At 45.7% G+C, this 14130-nt stretch overlaps 1 protein-coding gene across 7 annotated transcripts in view; it reads left to right on the plus strand.

Moving 5' to 3' along the window:
- MGRN1 (mahogunin ring finger 1) overlaps positions 1 to 14130 on the plus strand; it is a 57273-nt gene that overhangs the window by 7755 nt on the left and 35388 nt on the right. For all 7 annotated transcript variants that reach the window (XR_012676199.1, XM_075165967.1, XM_075165970.1 and 4 more), the window contains exons 2-4: positions 320 to 438; positions 3370 to 3458; positions 10147 to 10293. Coding sequence is in view for 6 of the 7 variants with exons in the window: in XM_075165967.1 (XP_075022068.1) it covers positions 320 to 438; positions 3370 to 3458; positions 10147 to 10293 (355 nt within the window). In the remaining variant the exon portion in view is untranslated. The remainder of the gene's footprint in view (positions 1 to 319; positions 439 to 3369; positions 3459 to 10146; positions 10294 to 14130) is intronic.

The raw sequence follows: 14130 nt of genomic DNA on the forward strand, positions 1-14130 counted from the left end.
AGAAAAGAGGAAGAATACATCAGAATCGAGCAGTATTGGAAAGAGCCGACTCTTACTGCTCCCTGTCCCTTCTCTGGAAAACAAGTTAAAATGGAATTATCTCCACGGCAATGATTTATTCTAGGTTCTTCCCCCGCTGCCCCGCTTCTACTGTTGGCAGTGGCCGTCGGTAGTACAGGGAAGGAGTGAACTAACAAGTATTTTCTGTCTTGTGCTCTTTCATACTTGTAAATTAAAAACTGCACAGACCAGCTGTTCTCTGGGAAGCACTCATTTAGAGGTTTTTTTTTTATTCCCTTGTGGTTTTTTTTTTTTCTAGGAAACTACTTTGCAAGTCACTTCTTTATGGGAGGCGAGAAGTTTGACACCCCACACCCCGAGGGCTACCTTTTTGGCGAGAACATGGATCTAAACTTCCTCGGGAATAGACCTGTTCAGGCAAGTTCCTATATGCTGTCTATTTTACCCTTTTGTTTTCTGCCTGTTTTGGAAAATCTTGTGTAGGGCGCTTGTAGAGAAGGATAGCACAGACCTAAGAGACCCTCGCTGCTTGGGGAGTGTCATTCCAGTCGGAGGTGCAAGAGCATTCCCCCACCCCGTGTCCCAGCTTGCCGGCTGCCATAGCTGTTCAGATGCAAGCGGAGTTTTTCTGAGAAGCAGTATTCACCTTCTAGGCTTATTTTCACTTAGGGCAGAAGGAAGAAGTAGTGGGGGAAGAAGGACAGGGACTCAGGAGCACAGATTTTGGGACTAATTCTGATTGCCTGCCTGAGCAAGTGTAAAACATGCTGCAGAGAGGAGAAGGCTGGGAAGCAGATCCTCTTCAACACGTGCCGCTCTCTGTGTGAGCGAGTGGCCTGACTGGGCGTAGGGCGGCGTTAAGACAGATATTTCGTGATTTTTGTTTGCTTTGTAACCTAGGTGGGCTGCTCAGAAAGTCTCTCCTTTAGTTTTCTGAGTTGGATCATGGAGGTATTTCTGGGCTCACAGGTGTCTTACGAGACTGTGAAAAGCTACCTGCTCGAGTGATTGGCTTGTTCTTTTCTTGTGAACAGGGAATAGCACTGCTGTGAGGGACAGGTAGGAATTTTATGCAAGTGTTATGTTTTGGATTTCTCTTGCATCTCAGAACTGCTTAAAAAGAACCGAAAGGTAACAGAGTAGGAGCCATTTGGAGATGTTTTCAGAGTGCTGGAGAGGAAAGGGAAAAGAGCTGCTTGCTTTGCCAGCTATTTTCCTAGTTGTTTCTGCAGCTTCAAAACATGAAAGTGAAAAATTGATGTCATGGTTTTCATCTTCAGAAAAGCTGTGACTATTTGTTAATTCATGCTTGTAGTGCTCGGAGGCAGTTCAGTATCACCCCTGTTTTACAGATGGGGGAAACTGAGGCAAGATGACTCGATGTTTGAATTGGACCGGTGACAAGCACGTTCTGCTTTCCGAGTTGTCCTTGGGCTGTGCCATTGGTCTTCTCGGCACCACAGTTAGTTAACAGGACTCTGCGGGGTAGGACAAGGGAGAATCCGGAGAGCCCTTGTTCAAGCAGAAAGTGCAGATGAGCAACAGAATTAGGAAGGACGGGACTTTAGATGGAAATTGTTCTGGACGTAACAGTGCTATGCGGGCGTGGGGATGCTCACCACATACCCTACGCCATGTCTGCATACAGGGCCCCTGCAGGACAGTGGTTAAAAGCTGACCGCTTCTCCTTTGCTCTGTGACTGGCAGCTGCACAGCGCTCCGACAAAAGCAGAAGATGCAGCTGTTAGCTAAATATCCCATGTGCCTATGGCTGTAGGGACTTACCTTGCAGAGTTAGATTGCCTGCATGTCTCAGCCTGGGTTTCCTCGCAGACATCCCAGCACTGAATTTCATCATTTCTTCAGAGGGGAGTGGGTGAGACTGCTATTAACACAGTGGGACGTTTGCCAAATAGGTCTACGAGAGGGAGGCTGTCGTGGTATATAGTTTGCCTATGTAAAGTTAATGCCCTTTGGCAGCTCTGATTAATCTTCAGGGGAAAAAAACGCTTGAACACAGAGCAGCAAAACTGCTTTCTGGACGTGGGCCAAGTTCTTGCTTTGGAGTAAGTGAGGTCTTGACTGCTCTGTGTAGAGCAGTGCTACCAACCACAGTACCAAGCAGTCAGGGTGTAAGACAAGTAGTTGCTGCTGCCCCATGGATTCTCTGCTGCCTGTGGCTGTGGCAGGGGGTCTTTGCGTTCTTGTATCGGTCAGGAAACAGCACGTTTTCCCTCAGGCTCTGGCTATTGCCCCACCAATACATTTCTGTGGCCTGAGGGGACGACACTGAAGGGTTGTGTCCTGGAGCTGCCCTGAAGTTCAGCTGCGGCAGCGTTTGGCTGCCTGTTTAGCAGATTCCTCATTTCTAAGGAAACGTGTATGTTGGTGGTCCCTGGTACTTCTGCTCCACATCGGTCACTCTCTCCACACCGCTGCCGGGCACGTAGTAGATGTGTGTTTGAAGGACCCCACCTCTCATGAGGCTGCGTGGTGGCACTGTTGCTGGATACATTCAGAGTAACCTTCTGCCTGAAAGCCTGTCCCCTAGCTCTGTACCTTTGTGTCGTGCCGTTGCTCTGACTTGGAGCACGGCTGTGTCTCCAGTCTGAGTACCTGGCAGTTGTGTGAGTGGATGTTTCGGCTTCAGACTTCGCCAAGCGGGTGGGAGATCCAGCAGGCAGGTCTGCAGCTGTACAGGTTGCGGTCACCACAGTAAGCAGTTTCCTTTGCGTTTCTTGCTGGAGATTCTGTGACCAGTAAGGAGAATTACAGTCTGAAGCATTATCATCCTGTATTTAAAGGACAGTCTGTGAGAGAAGGTCTCTTGACTGTAGAATAGAATGAGGCCCCCTATCCCTGTCTCTTTCTTTTCTTTTCCAGAACATTTGCCCCATTGTTTCAGAATAAAAAGAGTTTTCCCCAGTAATCCAGGGCTTCGGCACGCTGATTAGCAGTCAAGTCACTGTTTGCATGCTGTAACACACATGAAAGAGCTGCATTTCTTCTGCTCAAGCTGGAGGTGGTTTCTTTAGTTGAAATAAAAGCTTGTGAGAGCAAGGCTTTCCAGACTGAGAATTCAGGATGCAGAAAAAGAGCTTGTGAAAATGCCCTTTCTTAAAGTGCCTACTCCCAATATGAACTACTGCTGGGCCAGAGCAGGATTTTCACCCTGAAACATGCTCGTTTTATCTGTAAATAGAATTCTCTATTGCTGTTCCTTGTGGCTGTTGTACTGAGTACCCTTAAAGGTGGATGTTTCTTGGTTTGGGTAGATTGTATGCCAGGAAACATGCTGCTACCTTTTATAGTATAATAACAGGAGAATTATTTGCCTTTTTGTTCCAGTTTCCCTATGTAACTCCAGCTCCACACGAGCCAGTGAAGACACTGAGAAGTTTGGTGAATATCCGCAAAGACTCTCTCCGACTTGTGAGGTACTGTTATTACCTGAACCTTTCATTTTACTCAACCCAGCGATCTGTCATCCAGAGCCAAACTGTATTTGATAAGGTTTTGGAGAAATAGCTGAATTCCAGATCCTTCTTGCTAGATATGTCCAGAGGTTTCTGTGTTCCCTTGATCAGAGCTTTCAGGTGGTTTATATGCTCCTTATCCCTAGGCTTGATCAATCTGTGTTTCCAAACAGGACCAGCGATGTATCTGTCTCTACAGGACAGGCTAGAGTGGTAAACAAAACCATGAAATCATTAGCATGAACGGAAGATATTAGTCAGGTCAATAAACCCTCCAGACGGATTCCTTTCTGCATTCTTGTGCAATGAGCCAGAAAGTAGCTGATTCTGGTGCAAGTCACAGGCCAGGAAGACTGACTGGTCTTGAGTGAAACTTCCTCAGGTTTCTTCTGCTGCCAAGATGAAGTTTGGTCCTAGTGTTATGCATTCGTTTAGATGGCTTGTGTCCCGTGCATAGGGGAAGGAGGTCTGGATAATCATGGGGATCTGTTACCTTTCGCTGCTCTACACTGAGATCTAAAACAGCACTAGCTGGAGCAAACGCAACGGCTGGCACTTCAACCTGCGGCTGCCCTCTTTCAAGCAGATGGCTGAAGTACAGGGGCCCAGCATAGAGTGCTTTGTTTTGGTCTGAGCGGCTGGGCAGATGTCCAGGCAGGCATTTCTCAAAGGTCCTTGAGTCGCTCCGAATTCTGCGTTTCAGGCGCAGGGCTGGAGTGCTGGCAGGGGGCCAGCTTCAACTCTCAGCCAAGGTGGTTCTGAGAGCATGGCGTAACGTGAGTAATTTGAGTCATAACCACACAAAACCCTCAGTTTGTTTTTATGTGAAAACTGAAGGTTGTTTTTTTTGTTTTGTTTTTTTAAATGAGCAATACCTGTGGTTTCAAAACTGATTGAACAGGAAAAGAGGGAAGAACTTCTGAAAAAGTAACCATTGGTAAACTGCTCTGAATGCTGTCTGGCTTTTTCAGCTAAAGGGTGAAGTACTTCTCTAGGAAAAAGTCTTGCTTTCCTCCCACACTTGCTGTGGAAAGGGTATTTTGCTCTCCTTGCAGGCATCCACGTAATCAGTGTAACATCTCTCAGAAGCCAAACGGGAAGTGGCTTTTTCACTGGGAGAGGCCTTGCTGTGAATGGAGGAGTTGGTGGGGTTTAGTATGTACAGTTATGTCATTCTGCTTTCTGTGGTTGCCTGTCCTGTCCCCCCAAGCAGAGTTGCAGCTCTGGACTATTTGAAATGTAGTGCCCATGCACCTTGACGGTGTCTAGGTTCGCATCTGGCTTAATTCCTGGTACTCTCGGTTCTTTCTCTGCCTCATGAGCTCTCACAGGCTCTTGTGCTGCTGTGGCTGTGTTAGTGCTGACCACAACACCGCCAACATTACTCTATTTAATTTTGTGCTGATGTAGACCCAAAATGAGATTTTAATTGCCAGTCCCCAGGGGCACATTCTGTCTTGTGCTTTTCTACCGTTCTGGACTAGAGGCTTTTCCTTTTTCCCTCTGTGCACGTAAAGACACTTTGTGCCCTCTCCAGCTTGGCTTATTCGCAACCAGTGGTTGAGGCTTGCACATTCTTTCCTGAACTAGTTAAGTTTAATTTACCACCTCCTCCACCAAATAAAATGATACCGAGCCGAGTGTCTAGGTGTAAAGTTGGTTCTGATGATAAAGTCCTCACAAGCTTTTTGTTTTCCCTTGTGTTTAATTGAAAATTCATTGTTCACCGGTGAGGAGGGTATTGAGCCATAATTTGGAGTGTAGGGCTTTATGGAGGAACACGAGGAAATGTCCACTCTGGGCTTCCTGCCCGGCTCTGAACAGACAAAATTCTGAGCTTTGCCAAATCCTGAATATTTACAGCAGCTTTGGAGAGAAGCAATAAACCTGTGGATATTGGTGCTGAAGTTCTGAGTCTTTGACACCTCATGTGAGCGCTTGATTTCTAGCAGGACGAGACTTTGTGAACCTCAGAGGAGGGTAACATGAGTTTTGCTGTTAACCACTAACAGAAAAAGACTGCCTCATGTCTGTCTTCTGTCCCTCTTTTGGCCCTGGATTGGAAGCTTCATTTCAGAGCCGAAGTACTGCTACTGGCTGTTTACTCGTACCTTGAAAGCACTTCCAGTTGCAGGAGGAAGATCAACTCATGAGGCAATGTGTTTTGTGGAAGAGTTGCATCCCGGGACAGCCTCTCTGCTTCAGCGTGGGCTTTGGGCTTCAGATAGCATCATGGAACAAAAGTGCTGAAGGAATCAGTAACTACAGTGGTTTGGGAATGTGTCTGAAGCAGCAGCAATATCATGGAGAGTAGTGAGACCAGCGAGCATTTTGGATAAGGGCCTGAGAGGGAGGCAAATGATAGGACCGAGGGGAGACAGGTGAGTCGCTGTGAGTGCGAGAAGGGAAATCCCTTCTCTTCCCTCTCCAGCACAGTGGGGCTGACCTTGATCCTTGGAGCTGTTCATCTTGTGGTGGAGGTGGTGATGGTGAGGGTGCTGGGGCTGCCTGCTCTGCAGCCCTGGATAGCGTTAAACTCGTACACATCTCTGCAGAACCGCCAAATAGGAAAGTCTCCGTTTGATGATGGTCTCCCCCATGAAAGTCAATACTGGTAGAGATGTCAGCTAGTTCTTAGTTCATTTAATGCCTGCTCTAACACTGTTGTAATGCATATCTCACAATACTAAGTCAAGCAATACTTAGCATTTATCCTGCATGTGTACAAAGTTGTTGGTCAAACTCTTTAATCTCCTCAAAGGATGAAATCAGGTTCGACTTTATTTCTATAAAATTGTCGTGGCTGCTGTTAATTATATTTTTATATCTTAATTCTTTAACAGACAAACAAAAAGTTCCAGCATTTCCATTGTTTTATCCAGAAGTGATGTCAGACCAGGTGGCCTCAGCTCCCTTGGTCATCCTCCTTTGCCTTTTTCATCATGACGTTGGATCAGCTATTTGTTCTCAAAGGTGGTCAGTCTCTTCTGCTCTGTAGATGTGATTGTGAAGGCTGTGTGATTAACTTGTGTGCATGACTGAAAGGCACACCTAGCAAAGTCACTGGTTTCTAAATTTGTGCATGCATCTGTGGCCACCTCACATCAACACTGGAGGGCTTGACTAAATGTACACTGTAAACTTCAAGTGCAGGTGGAGACGGAAGAGCTCTTGAACCACCTGAACCACTCCGGAACCACCTCCTTGTCTGCCACGTCTGTTGCAAAAAAAGAAGGAATGCAAAATGTGTGACTTTGTCTTGTTACTCCCCTGAAGTTACATCCCACCGTTCCTGCGCCTTAAGGTGGAACATGAGATGTCTCTGCCTCTCAAAGTATGCACGAAAGTGGTGATTGCTTGTTCCTTGGTCCAGCTACCAGCTGGCATAGCTGCTCATGCAGTCTTTTCTCACCTGAACTCCTTGCTATGTGGCAGACGATTTTCTTAACCTCCAGCACCAGGCATGTTGCAGCAGGAAGATATGTACACAGCCTTGCTGTGACTGTCACCATTTAGGCACGTATACCTTGCCCCCTGCTCGAGTGATGCTGTTCCAGGCAGACAGGGCTCTGACTCTCCTACTTCCCAGCTGATGCATCCTCCAGAAACCTTCTCTCCAGGAGCTGCAGTTGGTGGTGGCCCCTCAGTGGTTTCCCAGGGCAACAGATCTATTCTAGTCTAGGTTTAACCCCTTCTTGAAAGGATGGAAGCACATTCTGAGTGCTGACAGAGAGGTGCAGAGGTGAAGTTGGGAGCAGGAGGATGATCTGGGAACCCGTATGCTTCTTGTGACTTCACTGAGAAGACAAAACAGGCAATGGTTTTACTGATGACATGCTGCTTTTGTGTGATTTGCCCCCACCCCCAGGTCTCCCACCTTGTTACTTGGGGCTGTTACAGGTATCTAGATCTGTGTTGTCAATCTGTAACTCAGGCATGTGCTGGGCATCTCTATTTTAATACCTACCTAAATATGCAGTGAGTAGATATTACTGGTGGAGGAAAAGCTGGACACGAGCCGGCAATGTGCGCTCACAGCCCAGAAGGCCAACCGTGTCCTGGGCTGCATCACCAGCAGCGTGGCCAGCAGGGCGAGGGAGGGGATTTTGCCCCTCTGCTCTGCTCTGGTGAGACCCCACCTGCAGTGCTGTGTCCAGCTCTGGGGTTCCCAACACAAGAAAGACATGGACCTGTTGGAGCGGGTCCATGAGGAGGCTCAAAAACGATCAGGGGGTTGGAACGCCTCTCCTGTGAAGAAAGGCTGAGAGAGTTGGGGTTGTTCAGCCTGGAGAAGAGAAGGCTCCGGGGAGACCTTATTGCGGCCTTTCAGTACTTGAAGGGGGCTTATAAGAAAGATGGGGACAGACTTTTTAGCAGGGCCTGTTGCGACAGGACAAGGGGTGATGGTTTTAAACTAAAAGAGGGTAGATTTAGACTAGATATAAGGAACAGATTTTTTACGATGAGGGTGGTGAAACACTGGCCCAGGTTGCCCAGAGAGGTGGTAGATGCCCCATCCCTGGAAATATTCAAGGTCAGGTTGGACGGGGCTCTGAGCAACCTGATCTGGTTGAAGATGTCCCTACCCATGGCAGGGGGTTGGACTAGATGACCTTTAAAGGTCCCTTCCAACCCAAACCATTCTATGATTCTGTAAGTATAGGTCTATGAAGTAGCCTTCATCAGTGCTTGCCTGGAAGGGGTGCTGGTTCTCCCCCGCCCTACTTCTGGAAGAAGTGGCAAGTATATCGTAGCCTGGATCCTTCGCTGCCAACCTCGGATCAATGGAGGGCAGCGCAGCAAGAGATAATTTGCAGAAGATTGTGCTGCTGCTTTTTTGGACACGCACAACACTTGTGAGCGGATTGTTGCCATCTGTGTTCTTGGGTCAGTCCAGCACAAAATGTTGACGCTACCCCTGTGTTTTCTACGCAAACCTGCCCTGCTGGCTGGAGTGTTTCTTGTTTACAGCCTTCAAGTGCTGTGGTTTTATTCTTTGAAGGCAACTAGCCTTTGTGAAAATATCATCTTGCTCTATGCTGTACATTGTATCCAGGCTGCTGCAGATGTTCGGACTCTCAGTTCTTGGCATTTGTCTTTTTTATACTAGCATGTTGGGTGTATTCTAGCTTGATTTGCTGTTCTGACCTAGGTGAACCTCTGGCAAAAGTCTTGTTTGGAGCTTTCCAAGTCCTTCAGACAGGAATGCAAGTGTATGCTATAGTGATTCACGTTAGTACAAGTATGTGTGGTAGGTATTTGATTATACTGCTCTTAAATTTTATTTTGCACCTTCTGTATTAAATTCCTGAAGCTGAACATTTCATTCTTGTTCAGTGTGGTGTTAAGTAAAATTCATGCTGGAACCCTCTTAATTAGGCAGTGGTTATTACATCTCAGTGAACTTGGTAAATAAGGATTCCCTTGACAATTTTTAGATTGAATTGTGGAGGTATGCCTAGCCCATTTCTGAGTATTTTCAACAGTGCAGCGTATTCATTGAGGCTGTTTAATGACGGGAGAGGCCGACTGATACTGTGAAGTCAGAGACGGTGCCAAGCTTTTCCTGAATAGTTTAGCTGCTTGGCTTTGACCCAGGCATCGTGGCAATTAAGGTAATACCGATAGACAAGTGAGGCTGGAGCTGGGCGGCAAATCAGGTAGTATTGTACACCTCTCAAAGGCAACCTGCTGCATTCACCATTCCTGCACGGTGCGTGAACTAACGGTGGTACTACAGGCGTAGGATTATAGTGGGATTTGAATTTATATATGAGAATCTGCTTCTGCCCTGCCAGTGAATCTGGAACTTGCTTCATACCAGCTTCTTCACCGCATTTGTTACCTGCCTTTTCCAGCGGTGGGCAGAAGGAGGTAGTACTGGGCAGAGGTGATCACAGTGGGATCCAGCTGTACAGTAGCCCATAGCCAAGTTATGACGCACCTTTATGTTAATCGAAATAACCAATACAAGAATGAGTTTAGAAGTTATCATGCCTCTGTTATGCAGTTGAATTTATTAATTTTTGTTCATACAATAAATGTGTGCAAGCTTCAGTCATTAGCAGCATCAAAGGTTTAGTTGATGATTTGTATATTTAAAGGTATTTGAAGTTCCTATATTTGGATGCTTTCTGATCTGAATATCATCTTCTGTGTAATATTGGAGGTACCTTCTGTTGAGCTTCAGGAGTTTTGTGTTACAGAAACCTTGTTTGTCGTCTGTCATGCGCCATTTCATTTGCAGAGTTAAAAGAATTAGGCTTTAGACTTCTCAGACCCATGCAGGATTTCTTTAGCCCAAATACTGAGCCTAATGTGAAGATTTAAGAGGAGGGAGAATGTTTCTTCTCCTAAGGGTTTGACATTCAAGAGTTCACTTTCTTGTCTCATTCTGTGTCCTGGCACTGTAAGGCTGGGTGAGATCCCTCAACACCGTCGTTACATAATTGACTTTAACTTCAGTCAAATCTTGGAAGAACCTTCCTCAGAGGAAAGAACGGAAATCTCCTGGGAAGCCCCAGGTGGAAGCCCATGGTGCCTTGACTGCCCAGAACACCTTGACTGGAGTACTCTTGTCCTGATTTCCAGAGTGATCTTGGTAATATCTCATAAATATATGTTCTAATCCTCCGGCATTGTCTTTCAGGTATAAAGATGATGTTGACAGTCCTACCGAGGAGAACGGGAAGCAGAAAGTCCTGTACAGCCTGGAGTTCACATTTGATGCGGATGCCCGTGTAGCGATCACAATCTACTGCCAGGCTACGGAAGAGTTTGTTGGTGGCATGGCAGTGTAAGTCCTGGGCTTGTGGGCGCGTGGAGGGGCACAGGAGCTCGCAGGTGATGAGCCTATCAAGCATCTCTCGTTAATCTCCCCCGAGGGCAGTGCTGCCACAGACGGCGGAGAGGGAAATCTCTTCTTTTTCTGTTTTGTTTTATATATTCTGATAGCTTTGAATATTACTTTCACTTCCCTCCCCCACATAGCCAATATCCTCTCTTGTTCCCTTTTTGGTTTGTTTTTTGGGTGTGGGGAAACCATTCTGTGTGCAACAAAGGAGAGGAACTCACAGCTGTATGCTTTGTCAGCAAGATGTTCTATGAAATTAAAAAAAACAACCACCCTTCCCTTCGAATACTACCTGGTTTTTTCCAGATCACCTAACTCACTGGATTTCTGTGTTCCCTGTGACGGGAGCATCTGGGCCACAAAGTTCAGTCTGACATTCACATAGCGAGTCTGTGGAATTGAGGCCCACCCAAAGCCCCTTTTGGGATAAATGACCACCTCAATACAGGCTGTTGTGAGATAGCTGTCAGGAGGATTTACTGCCCGAAACCCTGTCTGTGTGTGTCCTGCCAGGTATTAGCCTTTGGCTAGCTGTAGAAAGAATGGTCAAAACGTCACCCGTGCAGTCTTTCTCATATCCTGGTAGTGCATCCCTACAAATTTCAAAACCTTTTTATCTAAATTGGCACATTTAAACCATTCCAATCAACAGTGTATCCCGTAAGATTACAAAAATTTCCTCTCTGTATTAAGAGCTAAGGTGGCTGAAACGTGCTCTCCCTGGTGTGAATTGGGTACACGTGAGCTGCTGGTATGTTATGGCAGGCTTCCGACGGCCATGGGACAAAGAATTCTTTTTGTTCTATGGGTCAAGGAAGATTCAGGTTGCAGAAGCTCTTGGCTTCCTCTAGTAGAAGCTTTTGGCTTATCAGCGGCTGTGTGCACGTAGGGCTGACGGCTTCTGCAGTGGTGCTCTGGATTTGGGGCTAAACTTATGTTTTATTGAAGGGATCTGCAGAGGTTTCAGCAGGGAGAAATATTTCTCCCATAAGTATGTATTTCTCCGCCATAAAATGGCTTATGTGTTTTATGCAAAGTATAAATCCCACTAATGATCAATGAATAGTGGATTTTTAGAAGTGAGACATCCCATCCAGATGTGCATTCCTTCAAACTGGAGGATATACTGATGCAGAATTTTTGTTTCTCTTCTTCTGTTGAAGCCTATGGCTAGCTTTATTTTGGGGAGGTAGTAAATTAGCTCCTTTTAAGTCCTTGAAAAATATCTCTCAACAAACTCTTAAAATGCTTTCTATTTAGATCCAGTTTTTCCTGAGCAGAGCTGAATGCAGCAGGATGCCTTAGAAATCCTGATAAAGTTTCCGTGTTCTGTCTCTTAGGTCCTTAGGTTTCCTGTGAATTTAGTGCTAGTGAAGGTGTTGGAATGGCAGCCTTGGAGATTGAAGTCCTCTTTTCCTAACACAGGTACAACGTGGAGAGGTGGCCAGTGTCCCTTGTGCTGCCCTGCAGTGTTCCTTGTTTTTTGACCTAAGAAGGAAACCGCTTATGGGCTCGTGGGGAGAACTGAGGGCCTCTATGGCCAGGGTGGATGTATTTACATTGCCAGACTTCAGCCATGGCTTAAATCAGCAAGTCTTGTTTTAAATCTTGATTTTAATCTTGTTTTGCATACTCACTTGTTGGTTTACTTCAAAGGAGAATTTGTTTGTCACTGGTGAGTAACAACGAAACATCTGCATTTACAACTCAGTGTAAGCTTCATATCAAACTTTGTGCCACATTTTACAAAGAGCTGAAGTCTGTAAAGGATGTGCATATAGTTTAAAATGTATATTTTCAGACTCCTAGTTTTCCATTTTGTTATGTCAAAATGGCAAAAAAGAAAGTTATTCTAAAAAGAAAATATACTTTTTTTTAACCTGTGTCTTGAACCAAGCTGTGTTGGGATGCAAGTGCAACTGAATCACCCGAGACCAGCAGTGTCGCATTCTTGTTGGTTAAACTGCTGCTCTGTGTTGGACTCATAAGAGACCGTCTTGTCATATTGTGCCTTGAATAATAATTGCTTAATGGGAGTACTGTAGTTACCGAATATAACTAACTGTTTCTGGACAGAGTGTGTTTTCAGTCTTCTGTAACTAGTAGCTCTCCTCTCAGAACTCTGTCGGGTGATTGGAGGAGGAAAACACAGTTTCTAGTTCACTTAACGTGTTTTACTGAAATTTAGTGCCATGCACTAAGCCAGTGACTGTCACCAGTGCTGTTGTCTGTTCTTTAAACCTTATGCAGCAAACATGAACTACCTAATTGCTTTCAAAATTTAATTTGGACAATTCCTAGGTAGAGTTTCTGAAAGTTAACACAACTGTCAACTTCAAAGAAAACTATATTTTTTTAAAAATACGAATTTTTTAATCCACCCTGTCCATGGTTCGCTGAGAGACGGATCTCTGTTCAGATGGCAGAGGAGAAGCCTTTGTTCATGAACCCTACCTGCCTCTGCATGAAACCAGGATCAGTAGTCAGCAGTCATTACTGCGCTAGCGCAACGTAGCTGACGATGCTGCGCTGCCCTGCTAGGATGGCAGCAGTGCCCAGTGCACTAAACCTTTACGTCAAAAGTCAAAGCACTCGGATTCAGCTCTTGCTTCCACTGCTGACCTTTTATTTAATAAATCATACTTTAATTTCCCCATAGTATAGGAGCGATGAACTGTCTGTCTCTGCTCTGGAGTTCTTGGACAATAAATGTTATATAGGTGGGGGGGGCTGCACCAGAAGCCAGGGAACCTTTTGGAAGGCATGATCCTGATTTCATGCAGATGTGTAGGTAATAAGGGCTGGGGGAAGTGAGATACAAATATAGACTTTATAAGCTGCTTTAATTCAACCCAGGCTATTTTTTCCATGTGGAAGTGGCTCGTGAAGCACGTCTTGGGGCTAGTGCAGCTGCCTGAAGTAGGCATCTCTGCTTCTCTGGATTTGCTGGCTGCTAGTAAAAACCTTTTGAAGCTCTGATTTCAGCTTTGCAAAGCAATTCTGAAAGGGCAGTGCTATAATTACTTTGATTTATTCTTTTCAAATTCTAGTGGAAAAAAAAAAATCTGGGCTGCATTCTTAGAGCTTTAAGTGGAGCGAGTGCATTTTTAGTGCACTAATAGGAATGCAGCTTCCCCCTGCCTGGGCTGGTAGTTTTTCCTTTTTCTCAATTTCTTTTGGTGTTAACAGCTACATTCAAGGAACGAGCATGTGCAAAAGCTGCGCTGTGTATAAATTCAAAACTTTTTCTATTGCTGTGTCCAGCACTTGATTGGGAAGAAGATGCTCCTCGACAAAAACAGAACACTTTTTTTTTCCACTCTCCTAAATTGATGCTAAATCCTAAAATGGGAGAAACTTTCTGGACCCTTGTCAAAAGCAGAAATTTTCTCCTAGTCCCCAGCCTGCAGCATGGCTCCTTAGAAGCGCTAAACAAGTTATTCTTGCTTCTCTGCCGAAACAACCACTGATCCTGATAGTATCAGCGCTCTAGCTCATGTGAAACTCCTGCTAGGAACGTTGTTATGTTCATACAATTTGGGGTGAGGGGAGGGAGGGAAGGGAAGGTGGTTCTCCCTGAGCAGAGGCATTGCTTGTTGTGGAGCCTCTGCTCATCTGAGAGCCACAATGCTCTGTGTGTCATGGGCCTGCCTTCAGGATTAGCTGGTCTCCATGACCAAAGGGAAGCCTTTCTCTCTGCAAGCCAGGAAGCTTCCTCCTGGAGTTGTTTGGACTCCGTTTAAAAGCTGGTGGCTTTATCAGTATGTGCTGCCTGCCCTA

The sequence above is a fragment of the Calonectris borealis genome, chromosome 16 (genome assembly GCF_964195595.1).
Source record: "Calonectris borealis chromosome 16, bCalBor7.hap1.2, whole genome shotgun sequence".
NCBI classification, from domain to species: Eukaryota; Metazoa; Chordata; class Aves; order Procellariiformes; family Procellariidae; genus Calonectris; species Calonectris borealis.